Consider the following 14,008-nt stretch of genomic DNA (forward strand, 5'->3'; position numbering starts at 1 on the left):
GGTACTGTGGCTCAGGTGCAGACATCCATACATATGTATACACACATACACACACAAAATAAATCGATATTAAAGATATCAGTAATACACAAACTAATTCTTGCCATAGTAGTAGAAACAAAGGAAGTTTACAAATGCCAAGTCCTATTGTTTCATTTCTGCCGAGCCCCTCATGTATGCATGTATCAGTTGACAAAACAGTTAATTCAGGTGCTTAAAAAAGTGTGTGATCCTTGTCTGATGCTATTTAAAATTTACTCTTACATAAAGAAACAGGATTTGTAATATTGTCCAGAGAAATGATTCATTTAAATGATTCTTTCCTTTGCTTTCCCAGATTTTCAAAAGTTAGAATAATTTTTGTTGCCATGTTGAAACTTGTAGCATTCTGAGGTTTTAGAAACTTCCTTCCTGCATGGCTGCCCCCATTTTTCTTTTTCTTTTGAAACAGCTTGGGACGTTAGTTGTCCTGTCTGCCATTCTCAGGAGAAAACATGAACATAGTAACTTCTGGGAGCCCTAAGTCCTCGGGGAGAGCAGGAGTCGTACTGACCTGGTAGCAGGGGCATGGTACTCTCACTATTCCTGGTTACAAACTGGGGGACCTTTTCCTACAGAAAACTAACACCTTGGCTTTGTTTCTGTCGGGCTTGCCCACAGGAGAAGATGTCATTGCTTCCGAGCGGGCTGCAGCTTTGTGCAACGTGTGTGAACTCTCAGGCAAGTCTCTGTTTGTGCTGCCCCACACTGACCACCTCGTGGGCTACATTATAAGGTAAATCAGAGTGTTGTTGGTCCATAGGAATGCAAAGTTGGTAGCTTAGAGCCTTTTCTTTACAAGCAACAACAAAATGTTCATAGAAACATCCTGGACAGTGAGATTCAGATAGGCAAATCACTAAATGAAAAGCCTGGTCTGCCTAGCAAGTTCCAGTCTACCCGGGGCTACAAAGTCAGACCCTGTCTCCAAAACAAACAAACAAACAAACAAACAAACAAACAAACAGTGAGGATCATATTACTTTCTCCAACTATCTAACCTGGTTTCCTTAAACGTAGGGAAGGGTTTAATACATGTAACTAGGGTTTTTTTTTTGCTTTAAAATTACATTTCTCTATGAATCACTCGAGGAAGGGAGGCATGCACATGTCGCAGAGGTCAGAGGACAACTTACAGGAGTCAGTTCTGTCCTTCCACTATCTGGGTCCCCGGGATTGAACTCAGATTGTTAGGCTTGGCAGCAAGCACCTTTACCTGCTGAGCCCTTTCGCCAGCCCGAAGTCTAACTAAGTTTAAAGGATTTAACCAGGCTGATATGTTCTCGGGTCTGTTCTACTTGATTAACACACGTTTTATCTGAGTACACAGCCTGTTTGGAAACTGAAACAAGCTTATCTTGATATAGTTGGAACTAATTTCTTTGGGAAGGTTATCTTCTCATCTTTGAGAATAACCTATAATAATATTTCTCACCTTAGTTAGTGTTTTATAATCAGTCCCTTATTGCTCTCGTAAAATTTTAAGGACAAGTTTAGATTAATAACATTATTGTTTCAAGATTAGAACCTAACTTGATTTTCATATTTTAACATTTTTTAAAACTATAGTTTTGAAAATAAAATCTTCTAACCTAGAAAACCCAGTTTCCCAAGCACGCAGGAGTCAGGGACAGGAGGGTTGCCAGTCTGAGGCCAGTCTGGGCTGCAGTAGTATGTTTAAAGCTTGCAAGGCTACGCAGTAAGACTTTGTCTCTAAAGACATAAATAAAACATTTGATTTAAAACTTTTGACTTATCCTGTTTTCCTCAGATGTGGTAAAAATCTTTTCTTTTGTTTTGGTTTTGGTTTTTTTCGAGACAGAAGGTTTCTCTGTGGAGTTTTGGTGCCTGTCCTGGAACTCACTCTGTAGACCAGGCTGGCCTCGAACTCACAGAGATTCACCTGCCTCTGCTTCTTGAGTGCTGAGATTAAAGGCGTGTGCCACCACTGTCTGGCAGTCAAAATCTTTTGAATATAGGTTAAACTTGTGTTTATTCTGAGGAGAACCTTGAAGTCCCCTATATTTGCCTATGAATTCACTTCTGTCATGGCCTGCACACTTTCTTTAACAGACACGCCCTTTCTCCGGAGAGTGTGAACTGCTTCCTGGTCTCTGCTCCGCCCTCTCCTTTGGGGCTCCTGAATCTCAGAGTTGTACAGTGAAGCAGACTTTAATAATATCAGTGTTATTTCCATCTTGTTGGCCAACTGTTTCTAATCTCCCCATCAGTTTTCATATTCCTTTAAACTAAATATTAGTAGAATAAAAATTAGTGAAACACAATTCAATTTTAAATCTTTTTTCAGATGTTTATAAAACTATAATAGGGATGAAAGTATTCTTAAAGATCACCTAGTTTTTATAATGCACAAGGTTTTTTTATCTGTTGTATCCCGTGTTTTACATGATTTTCAGTTGGGGGAGATCTTAATTTTAGACTTTTTTTCTAGAAAAAGTGCTTCATTTTTCATCCTGATCATCAAGTAGAATAGGCAGTGTCGGTCACAAATGTACTGTCAGGTCTCAACAAATACCATTCCTAAGAAGAACTGGTTTTGAGGAACTATATATGTATATATATTTGTGTGTGTGTTTGTTGTTTATTAACAGGTTAGAAAATGCGTTTTATGAGCATGCCCAGACCTATTACTACAATGAGATCAGAAGGGTGAAATCTCATAAAGAATTTCTGAATAAAACAACACACCAGGTACATTTAAAAAAACTAATGAGAAGCATTCAAAAACAGATTGTTCATTGTGGTTATTTTTAGATGATTCTTATTTCTGCAGTACTGATATTTTAAATTGTTTTAGTACTTCAAGAGTTTTTTTTAAGCTCTTAAAAATGAATTTGTTTTCAAATTAGATTCCTTTGCCCTTAAAGTTAGTTTCAAACCCTTTTACTTGTAAGAAGAGCTCTTGGGAGCCTTTTTAGCTGTGTCCTTATTGGGATCATTGTGTATTTAATTTTAAATAATTTTCCTCATACCTTAATGCATCCTAATAAATATTATTTCCAAATTAAAGTGTGCATATAACCATTCTTTAATCTTTCTTCTCAGCTTTTGTTTGTTAGACACCAGTTCAAAATAGCTTTCTTCAGTGAGTTGAAACAAGATACACAAAATGCTCTCAAGTAAGTTTCTGTTTTCCAACTACATCTTTATTACCTTGATGTTAATAATACCATACTAATTGCCATCTATGAATCTCAGTCTCCGTGATTTTAAGGTATTCATGTTGTATTCAGATATTTAATAAGTAGTTTTTTCCATCTTAATGCTGAAAATAAGTTCTCATAAACTCCTGGTCTAATTTAACTAAATTTCATGATCTAAAAGAAATGATTGTCTTCATTTTTCCAGTTTTCTTTTTCTATCTGTGTATTCAGTGAAATTCTTGACACTTATTTCCAAGTATAATAAACATTATCCATGTATTCAGTTCAAATCAAGTCTTATCATTACCTGTTTATCACATCAGTTTCTGTTTAAAGGCCCTGCTTGGACCTTGAAGGTCAGTTGCAGGTGTGTTGACATGCTCAGACATTTTATTCTTTTGTTTTTACCAACTGCAGTTTGCTAAAACATGATCTCTTTGTGCATTAGCTCAGAGTTCTGGATATACAGTGACAGCGTGGAGAGGGATTTAAAAAGGAATCAGTTTTTTACCCTATACTTGAGGAGAAAATAGCAGTAGATCAAAATAAGAGCTGGCTTTAATGTAGTTTATTTTTGTTGTGGATGGGCGGCATCAGTTAAGACCTTCAGTTTTAGAACTGCTATAAAAACTAATGCTTTTAGAGGAAACCATTTGCTGGAGAGGGTGAGGATCCCCTTTGCCTAGGGACAAGCCACTTGTTCTCACTGCCTCCCATCTTAGGGCTTGCTGCTTTCCCTGTTCTCCTGTCCTGGATCCGCTAAAGATATTTCTGTCCTCTGCAGCCTCTATTCAAGATTAATACTGTTTACTTAGCCTTTTTCTGTGTACCTACCCTTAAAATGCCTGTGACTTGTTCTGTCTTGAAACCATTGTTGCTAAAATTACTTTCCTTGGAGAAACTTACGGTGGTACTTAAAAAGCAAAAAAACCTTATCTGGACATGGTGGCGTCGCCTTAGGTCTTGGGAAACCAAAGCAGGATGACCACAAGTTCAAGTCCAGCTTCGGCTGAATAACAAATTCCAGGTCAGCCTGGGCTATCTAATGAGACTGCCTCAAATATACACAAATACACACATGTATATTTATTATCAATGCTTTCATTTATTCATTCATTCATTCATTCATTTATTCATTCATTTATTCATTTATTTTTGAGACAAGATCCCTCTATGTAGTCCTGGCTGATTTGGAACTCACAGAGATTCTCATGCCTTTGCCTCCCTAGTACTGGAATTAAAGGACTATTTTTTAGTGTAATTTTAGATAACATCCAATTTACCCTCAGTTTTCAACTCATTTCTACTTGTTATTTATTATTTTTTTGGTTTTTTGAGACAGGGTTTCTCTGTGTAGCTTTGGAGCCTGTCCTGGCTGCTCTGTAGCCCAGGCTGGCCTTGAACTCACAGAGATCCGCCTGCCTCTGCCTCCGGAGCACTGGGATTAAAGGCGTGCGCCACCACTGCCCAGTTCTTCTTGTTATTGACTGACTAGTTAATGAAAGAACAGCGCACGTGGGTGGGTCTTTTTGTTATGACGTCATTGACTAGTAATAGATAATTTATTAGAACATTGGAGATTTATATATATATATATATATATATATATATATATGTTATATATATGCTGTTATTGAGCTGTTGAGTGGTCAGAAATGTTGTATAATGTCTGTTGTAATAATATTGTTCTTAGGAATCGTAAACATTAATTTATATCATAACCATTCTCCTTATGTTTACTTAGGAATTATAGGACCGCTTATAACCTTGTACATGAATTGAGAGCCCATGAAACTAATATTCTGGAAATTAAGACAATGGCAGGATTTATAAACTACAAGGTATAGTTCTACTTTGAAATAAAGGAGATTTACCTTTAAATATTACCTTTTTAAGATGCAAAAATCAGAATCAGTTTCTTGATCTGAAAAGGTGGTGTTTGATGAATTCTGTTCCTCTTTTTGATGTCCTTTCCCTCAAGAGTGGCCTTGACTCTCAGCATCCTCATAGCAATAGCTGTGCTTTGAGTTTCTAGATAACGAGTTAGTGAGGCTTTCAGTGATGGTTTGTGTGTGAGACAAAGGAGTAGGGAGAAGAAAGCTGCCTGTTGTTGAATTTTAAAAGATGCAGCATATTGGAATTATGTAAGCATTTCTTGACTCAATGAGTCAGCCATGGAAAAGATACATCTATTCAGTTTAGCGGGTTTATGTTTGGTTTGTGAGACCTGGTCTCACTGTTGCATAAGCTGCTCTTGAACTCTGGGGCTCAAGTGATCCTGTTGCCTTAGCCTGCTGAGGAGCTGGACCACATGTCCGCTCCCTCTGCTGTCTCCGTTCACTTTAGAGAAAGCATAACTGTTGTGTGAACATTTTAAGATTGTTCATTGTAGAACTAATCCTGCTTGTCCCATTCCTGTCCTGTCCCCGTTCCATCCTGTGTCCTGACCGTTCCCTGCTTCCCAGCAGACAAGCAAGACAGTTACTGTTTTCCCACTCTCTTTTACAATGTCTGACAGGTGGGCGATGAGTGGTAGAGTGTGTGTAGTGAACACACATCTAAAAAGGGATATCCCTACCTGGCAATCGTTTTCGGGAAATTCTTTGCCGATTAATGGTAATATCTGTAACTCAAAATCTGTGGATACTTCCTTTATTTTCTAATAGGAAAATATTGGAAATAAGCTAACAATAGGTGATTGTTTATGTAAATTTTAATGGGACATTAATAACCGTACAATTTTGAATGCGGCTGCTCCATCAATTAAGATGAAGTGGTAGCTATGTGTCTTAGTCTGGTTTCTTAACTAAAAGCAATTTGGGGAGGAAAGGGTTGATTTGGCCTAAATATCTCAGGTCATAATCTATTAAGGCAAGCCAGAGTAGGAACTTGGAGGCAGGAACTGATGCAGAGGCCATGGAGGAGTGCTGCTTACTGGCTTGCTCTTCATGGCTTGCTCAGTCTGCTTTCTTACAGCACTGAGGACCACCAACCCAGGGGTGGCACCACCCACAGTAAACTGGGTCCTCCCCATGTCCATCATTAATCAAGCAAATGCCCTATAGACTTGCCTACTGGGGATCTGATGGAGGCATTTCCTCAACTAAGATCTGCTCTTCACAGATATGCCTGTTTGTGTCAAGCTGATAAAAACCAGCTAGCATATTAAGGTATTAGATGAAGAAAGTAAGGTGTAACTCGGCCTAGTAAGCCTGACACCATATGGTTCCTAGTGTATAAATGTGGATATACGCACACTTGCCTGTCTGTAGACTATCCTGGCCATATGCTAAAACTGATTGCCTCTGAAAAGAAAAACTAAGTGACTGAAGGACACAGATGGATTATAAACTTTTTGGGCTGGGGAGCTGGCTTAGTGGCTGAAGTCCTTGCTTCACAAACATGAGGATTTTAGTTTGGATCCCAGAGCCCATAAAAGCTGGATGTGGGGCATATACCTGTACCTCCAGCACTGGCTAGGGGTGGGGTGTGTGGGGCACAGACAGGCAGATCCTGGAGGCTCCCTGGCTAGCTGTGACTGTGAGCTTTAGTTTTGGGGGGAGGCTGGGTCTCCTAAGGAAAATGGAGAGCAATAGAGCAAGATACTAAAAAGCCATCTTCTAGCGTATGCACACAGATATATATGCATAACACACACACACACACACACACACACACACACACACACACACACAGATTTTTTTTTTGTACCTAAAAAATAAAATTGAAAGTTGTCATAAGCATATGGAAATGAATTTAGGATTTATTGCTGTTGGGTTTCTGTTTACCCTCAGGTCATGTAGATTGTACCATTTGGAAACAATGTATATTAAATGTTCCAGGAAAAAAACATTTTGAAATTTTCTGTAACCCTCGTTGATGTGTAGGCAACTAAACCTTGATTATGCAGCAGAAATGTTTAATTTTCTGACAATTCTAATACTCAAAATCAGTCTCTATAAATTCCCATTGGAAATATTACAGCCTATTGTTACATTCTTTCTTTGTTATAATTTTTTAAAATTCTATATTTTGAAAAGCTTTTCTAGGGCATAGGACAAATTCAGTGTACTGGGTTATTTTATTTCATCTCTCAAAGCATTCTAAGGAGGAGAATCATATTACAGAGAACTCCAGAGCTGGGAATTATGTAGCTTTTAAAGTTCCTCTTAAAGTTCACACATTTTTAATGTGGATGAATGTGTCTTTGGACTTCTCCCTTATTTGGGGATTGCCTTTTCCTTTTTTTTTTCAGATCTGTAGGCTCTGTTTTCAGCACAACACGCCATTGGATGCAATTGCTCAGTTTCGGAAACACATTGACTTGTGTAAGAAGAAAATTGGAAGTGCGGAGCTGTCATTTGAGCACGCTGCATGGATGTCTAAACAGTACGTTTAAGTTCGTTTTCTTAATACTGTAAAATAGAATGGCAGATTTGAAGAGATGGCCTCAGCAAGGGCTTTGGTTCTAAACAGCGTTAAGTGGGTCTTTTGCTTTTAAGTGGGGTTTTAGTAATATACCCTAAGCATGTATCCAGGCATCGTATATATTGATTGGTATGATTTGTTAATGAAAGTCAGGTAACTTATGGTACCATTTTTTACAATCAGCATGTACTCGTTAGGTTTCCACTTTGTGTTTGCATCCTGAAAATATAGGAAAGCACAAAACAAAATTGCTGCTTCATGGAGCTTAGTGTCTGTCTTAGGGTTTCCATCGCTATGAGAAAACACATGACCAGAGCAACTCGGGGAAGAAAGGCTTTGTTTCATCTGACACCTCCAGGTCACAGGAGCCACTGGGGGAAGTCAGGGCAGGAGCTTGAGGCCAGAGCCTGGACGCAGGAGCTGAAACAGAGGCCAGGGAGGAGCAATGCGTGCTGGCCTGCTCCTCATAGCTTACTCTGTCTATTTGTTATACATTCAGGTCCACCTGCTCAGGGATGGCACCATCTACCGAGGATGGGGCCTCCCACATCAGCCATTAATCAAGAAAATGCCCTACAGTCTTCTCTACAGGCAACCTGTTGGAAGTATTTTCTCAACTGAGGTTCTTCTTCCTAGATAACTCTAAATTGTGTCAAGTTAATTTAAAAAACAAAATCAAGACAAATGACTCCTTGTCAGCTTGACACACCAATATATTAAACCTAGCCTTTGTTTCTTCTTTATATTATTAATACCACAGTATAAAACACAAATACCTTTAAAAGTTCCACAGCCTTTAAAAATTCACTTTAAACATCCAGTCCCTTAAAAATATCCAACATCCTTTTAAAACACCCAAGTCTCTCTAAAATAGCCAATGTCTTATACCTGTGTGCTCCTATAAAGTAAAACCAGTTAAAATACTGTCTCATCCCAAGAAGGAGGAGTCAGAGCAGTAACAGTCAGGTCAAGCAAAACCGAAGTCCGGCCGTGAAGGAGTCCAGTGCTCTCTGTCAGGGACCCGCTCCCGACCCTCCGGGATCCACAGGGTCTGGACACACCACTCTTGTCTGCCCACCGCAGCACACACGGCTGGCTCGGCTCGTAGGCTCAGGCCGCTCCACTCCACACTGGCTGCTGTTCTCGGTGGTTGTCTCGTGTCCTGTCTACAATACCGAGGTCTCTGCGGCCACCGGGCTGCACCTTCACCAGTACCCTCTTGTGTCCTCTCTCCATGACTCCTTCACACCTCAAAACCCAGTACCACCTGGTAAACTCTTACAGCTTTGCCAAGTTCGGCGGCTGCCAGCTCAGGATGTGGCCGTGGCCTCCTTTGGACCACAGCTTCTGTGAGGTGACCCGAGGAAGTGTTTGCTCAGAGTTCCCCTCAGTGACGCTCATTTTACACCTCCAAGTAGCAGTTCATCCCTGAGGGAAGCCAGGACAGGAACTCAGGGCAGGAACGGAAGCAGCAACCGTGGAGGAACTCTGCTTCCTGGCTTACTCCTCCTGGCTTGCTCAACCTGTGTATTCTACAGTCAGGACCACCTGCTCAGGAATGGCCCCGCCCACAGGGGTGGCCCTTTCACATCAACCATTAATCAAGAAAATGCCCTACAGACTTCCCCACAGGCAATCTGATAGAAGCATTTTCTCGGCTGGGGTTCCCCTCTCAGATAACTCTAGCTTATGTTAAATTAACAACAAAAAGACCCACCAGGACAGTGTTTATGTAAAAATTGCCGAAATAAAGTGACTTTCAGAAACTTGGATATAATTGAAGAGTGAGGGTTATGTTAAGATCTAATGTAATGGTGTAGTCATGGACTTGAGTTATCACAGATGACTTCAATAAAAAGCTTGCTTGTAACTTATCACTACTGTACATTATTATTTACAAATAAATTAGCTGTCATTCAACAGTCTTATTTTAATCATATGGTGTGTCAAGCTCATGGTTTCCGGAATGCATGCTTATTAGAGATACACTCCTTTCTCCTCCCTTTCCTATCCATTCTTTTAATTCCTTGGCTTGCTCTCTTGAAGATTCCAGGCCTTTGGAGATTTGTTTGATGAAGCCATTAAGTTGGGCTTGACAGCTATTCAAACACAGAACCCTGGCTTCTACTATCAGCAGGCGGCTTACTACGCCCAGGAGCGGAAGCAGCATGTCCGAGCCCTCTGTAACCATGACGTAAGTCCTGGCCTGCACCACCTCGCACTCAGGACACCACTAACCCTCCCTTGAAGGAAGCTAGGGCTCCTGGTATTGATTTTTTCCCTTTGTCTTTGAATGTCTTTTCAGTTATTATGACTTTCCAGTTTTAAGCAGTGTATTATATTTAGGTTTTACATGTATTAAATTTTTTAAGGTTTGGCTTATTGTAATTTAAATATAGTATTTTAATAGATGAGTAAAACTAGGTTTTGTAAAGAATATGTGGAATGGGGCATTAACAAATATGATTTAATAGAATATAAAGTAGTTCTTCTGCTGAAAGTAAATTGAGGAGCTTTAAAGCTAATCATAATCTCTTGACACAAATTTCACTTTCAGAAATAGGATGACAGACCCTACGAGTCAATACCAGTCTTTAGTTAGGAAGTTCTTGTAGGCTTATTGTTTACAATGTAAAATAGGAATTCCTTTTTTTTTTTTTATTTTCTTCTGTGACAGGGTTTCTTGTGTAACAGTCCTGGCTGTCCTAGAACTCACTCTGTAGCCCAGGCTGGCCTCGAACTCACAGAGATCCACCTGCCTCTGCCTCCCAAGTGCTGGGATCAAAGGCGTGCGCCACCACACCCACTTCAGGTTTATAGGATTTCTAAATGTTGGTAAAGCATGTTAAAATATTTATAATGGTGCCATTTAACAAATGTTTGCTGTTTATATTTGTGGATATTTCTTTATTCAATCAGATTTGGGGTGGATGTCATAAACTCTTCCTTAGATTTGTTCTTTTGATTTCAGGCTTCTGTGATGTACCCCAGTCCTGATCCCTTAGAAACACAAACTGGTGTTCTTGACTTTTATGGACAGAGGCCCTGGAGACAAGGAATCCTAAGTAAATAATTTTCCTTCCTTTTTCTCTCAGCCTCAAGAAGACAGAGATAGCTTTCAGACTGTCTGATGACTGACGGAACCATTTCTAGTCTGGTTTTTGTTTGAAGATCTGTGCTTCTTTCATTATATATTAGAGTAACTTAGAGTTAAAGGAGTTGATGTGATGAAAACATCTGAGTGTTTAAACACTTTAACTCCGGGGATTTATTTATCCATTTAAAATGGCATTACCATGTGGTGCCTTTTAAGAGTTTGTGTTCATCTTTGTGCATTCCATGCACATTGGACTTGAGCAGCATCTGTGGCCGCTGAGAGGCTACACTGGGGGCAGCTGGGAAGAGAACGTCAGGGTCAGGAGCGTTCTCTGCAGAACAGAAACTGCAGAGAACTCCGTGGGAATAAGGCTCTGGCCGAGGCGTGAAGATTCCAGAATGTTCCCAGTCTTCAGTGCACTCTGGACTCAAGCGAAGGCTTCAGGGCGTCGCGTGAGGAGTTCTGTTAATGAGCTAAGATGGGTTGCTTCTTGTCGTACATAGGCTTTGACCTTTCTGACCCCGAAAAAGAGAAAGTGGGGATTCTTGCCATTCAGCTGAAGGAAAGAAGTGTTGCCCACTCTGTGAGTTACTTGTCCCACCCCAATATAAACTACTCGGGCACTATTGTAGTAAAATAGGAGGTGGTTTTTATTCCAATGTCTCCTACCTTTTCTTTCCTAACAGGAAATAATCATCACTCTTCTGAGCAATGCTGTCGCACAGTTCAAGAAGTACAAGTGTCCCCGGATGAAAAGCCACCTCAGTATGTACCTCACCACACCATATTTTGTGCTCATTGGTGTAATTTAAATTATTTAAGCCTTCTTTTCCTTTGCAGTGGTTCAAATGGGAGAGGAGTATTATTATGCAAAGGATTATACCAAAGCTTTGAAGTGAGTCATATTTGCTGTTTATTTTCACAAGTACTCTGATTGCCTTAAGATGAAATTGGAATAGACGTTTATATTGAAGGATTTGTTATTGCCCTGTGTATTTTTTATTAAATTCCAGTTATGTGATATTTTCTAGTGCCCTCTGCTGGCATAATCCTTTAAGTTTTTAGGTAACCTCAGGTTTGACCAACTGTGAACAATGGCTGTGAAAGCATCGCAGTGAGACTTTTTGTATGTGCACAGTGAGAAAAGCGTATAGAGTTTCTCCGAGGCCCTTTCCACCTTCTGGAGAGGCTGTCTTTCTCCCTGTCCTAGGCTGCTGGATTATGTCATGTGTGACTACCGCAGTGAAGGGTGGTGGACTCTGCTCACGTCTATACTGACCACAGCGCTGAAGTGTTCCTACCTCATGGCCCAGCTAAAGGACTACATTACTTACTCGCTAGAACTCCTTGGGAGAGGTAACGTGATGTTTTTTCTGTAAAGTCCAACCCTCGCAATTGTTTGCATCATTAATATTTTTAAAGTTGGAGTAATAATTCATTGTCAGATATTTAGAAGTACTTTTGTGCTGGGCATGGTGGTGCAAACCTTTATTCCTAGGAGGCAGAGGTAGTTAGATCTGTGAGTTCAAGGCCAACCTGGTCTACAGAGTGAATTTGAGGACAGCTAGGGTTATATAGAGACTCTGTCTCAAAACAAACAAACAAAAGAAGTCCTTTTATTATATAAAATTCACTATACTTAGTCATCTTAGAAGTATTTACTCAAAACTATCTTAAGGGTCTGGGATGATACCTCACTTGGTAAGTGGTTGCCTGACTTCAGCCCCCAGTACCCATGTGTGTGCCAGGCGTGGTGGCCTGTGCGTCTGAGCCCACTGCTGCGGCTGTGGACACAAGAAGATCCCTCAGGCTTGCTGACTGGCCAGTCAGTTATATTGGTGACCTCCAGACCAATGAGCACCTCTGTCTCAAAGGAGGTACACGTGTGAGGAACAGATGTTAGCAGAGTTGGAGGGGGCACTTAGTTCCCGGCACCCTTGGCCAGGTCATAGTTGCCTGGAACCCCACAGGTAGGTAATGGACTGACTTGTCTGTCTTATAGTTCTATGTTCTTTTCCTATCTCAGCTTCAACTCTGAAAGATGACCAGAAGTCTCGGATAGAAAAGAACCTCATGAACGTCTTAATGGTGGGTTGTTAATTCTTTGTAGGAAGTGTAGTGTGTGTACACTCGGTAAAAGTGTACACAGATCTGCGTCTGTGTGTATTTTCCCAGCTAGTTGTGCAAACTTGGAACTCTCGTTGCAGAATGAAAGCCCAGACCCTGAACCTGACTGTGATGTCTTAGCCATGAAGACTGCTCAGAAGCTGTGGGCTGACCGGGTCTCTCTGGCTGGAAGCAATGTTTTCACAATAGGCGTACAGGACTTCGTACCGTTTGGTGTGTAGTCAACAGCCACAATGTTCAGAGAAAGCCTGTGTCTGCAGTGAATAGATGCAGAATGTAAATATGAAAGGGAGTCAGAGTACAGCATCCTGTGGATAACCATGACTTCTTATTTTTCTCTTCAGTGTCATAACAGGCTGTCAGATACTTTAAGTTCAATAAGTATTTATTGTGAGTGATGAAAGCCTTTGTTTCATTTATTGTTACTTTAAACACCACAAGAAAGCTTTTTTTAGTTTTGTCCTATTTTCTTTTTAAAAACTATGCTATATTTTACGTATAACAAAATAGTTTACATTAGTGGTTCTCAACCTTCCTAATGCTGTGGCCCCTTAATACAGTTCCTCATGATATTATGTATGAATCCAACCATAGTTATTTTGTTGCTACTTCATAACTGTAATTTTGCTACTGTTATGAATCATAATGTAAATATCTGGGAACCACCGGTTTACATATTAAATAATGCTATAATAGAATGATTTGATGTTGTATGTGATTGTTATGGTGACTCACTTAGAAAAAGTGAATTAAAAAATTTTTTTGGAGCCGGGCGGTGGTGGCGCACGCCTTTAATCCCAGCACTCGGGAGGCAGAGGCAGGCGGATCTCTGTGAGTTCGAGGCCAGCCTGGGCTACCAAGTGAGTTCCAGGAAAGGCACAAAGCTACACAAGAGAAACCCTGTCTCGAAAAACCAAAAAAAAAAAAAAAAAAAATTTTTTTGTACTGCCAGGGTGGGTTTTACAGTCTGAAAATTTCCCCTGTTCAAATACTTTTATTTGTTTATCAAAATATACTTTGCTTATTAGTATATCACGTATTATATGAAGTATTCTTGACAAGATATCTATTTAAAAGTTTTATGATTTATTGGGCTGGAGAGATGGCTCAGCCGTTAAAGGCTAGGCTCATAACCCAGAGTGTGCTTTATTGT

At 40.1% G+C, this 14,008-nt stretch overlaps 1 protein-coding gene across 2 annotated transcripts in view; it reads left to right on the forward strand.

Annotated features, from left to right (window-relative positions):
* Trappc11 (trafficking protein particle complex subunit 11) overlaps positions 1-14,008 on the forward strand; it is a 43,723-nt gene that overhangs the window by 6,000 nt on the left and 23,715 nt on the right. For both annotated transcript variants that reach the window (XM_006970899.4, XM_076553342.1), the window contains exons 5-17: positions 661-775; positions 2,652-2,751; positions 3,106-3,179; positions 4,948-5,044; positions 7,459-7,592; positions 9,678-9,825; positions 10,603-10,696; positions 11,232-11,311; positions 11,415-11,493; positions 11,569-11,623; positions 11,939-12,084; positions 12,755-12,816; positions 12,936-13,068. In XM_006970899.4, coding sequence (XP_006970961.1) covers positions 661-775; positions 2,652-2,751; positions 3,106-3,179; positions 4,948-5,044; positions 7,459-7,592; positions 9,678-9,825; positions 10,603-10,696; positions 11,232-11,311; positions 11,415-11,493; positions 11,569-11,623; positions 11,939-12,084; positions 12,755-12,816; positions 12,936-13,068 — 1,317 coding nt within the window. The remainder of the gene's footprint in view (positions 1-660; positions 776-2,651; positions 2,752-3,105; positions 3,180-4,947; positions 5,045-7,458; positions 7,593-9,677; positions 9,826-10,602; positions 10,697-11,231; positions 11,312-11,414; positions 11,494-11,568; positions 11,624-11,938; positions 12,085-12,754; positions 12,817-12,935; positions 13,069-14,008) is intronic.

This window comes from Peromyscus maniculatus, chromosome 17 (genome assembly GCF_049852395.1).
Source record: "Peromyscus maniculatus bairdii isolate BWxNUB_F1_BW_parent chromosome 17, HU_Pman_BW_mat_3.1, whole genome shotgun sequence".
NCBI lineage: Eukaryota > Metazoa > Chordata > Mammalia > Rodentia > Cricetidae > Peromyscus > Peromyscus maniculatus.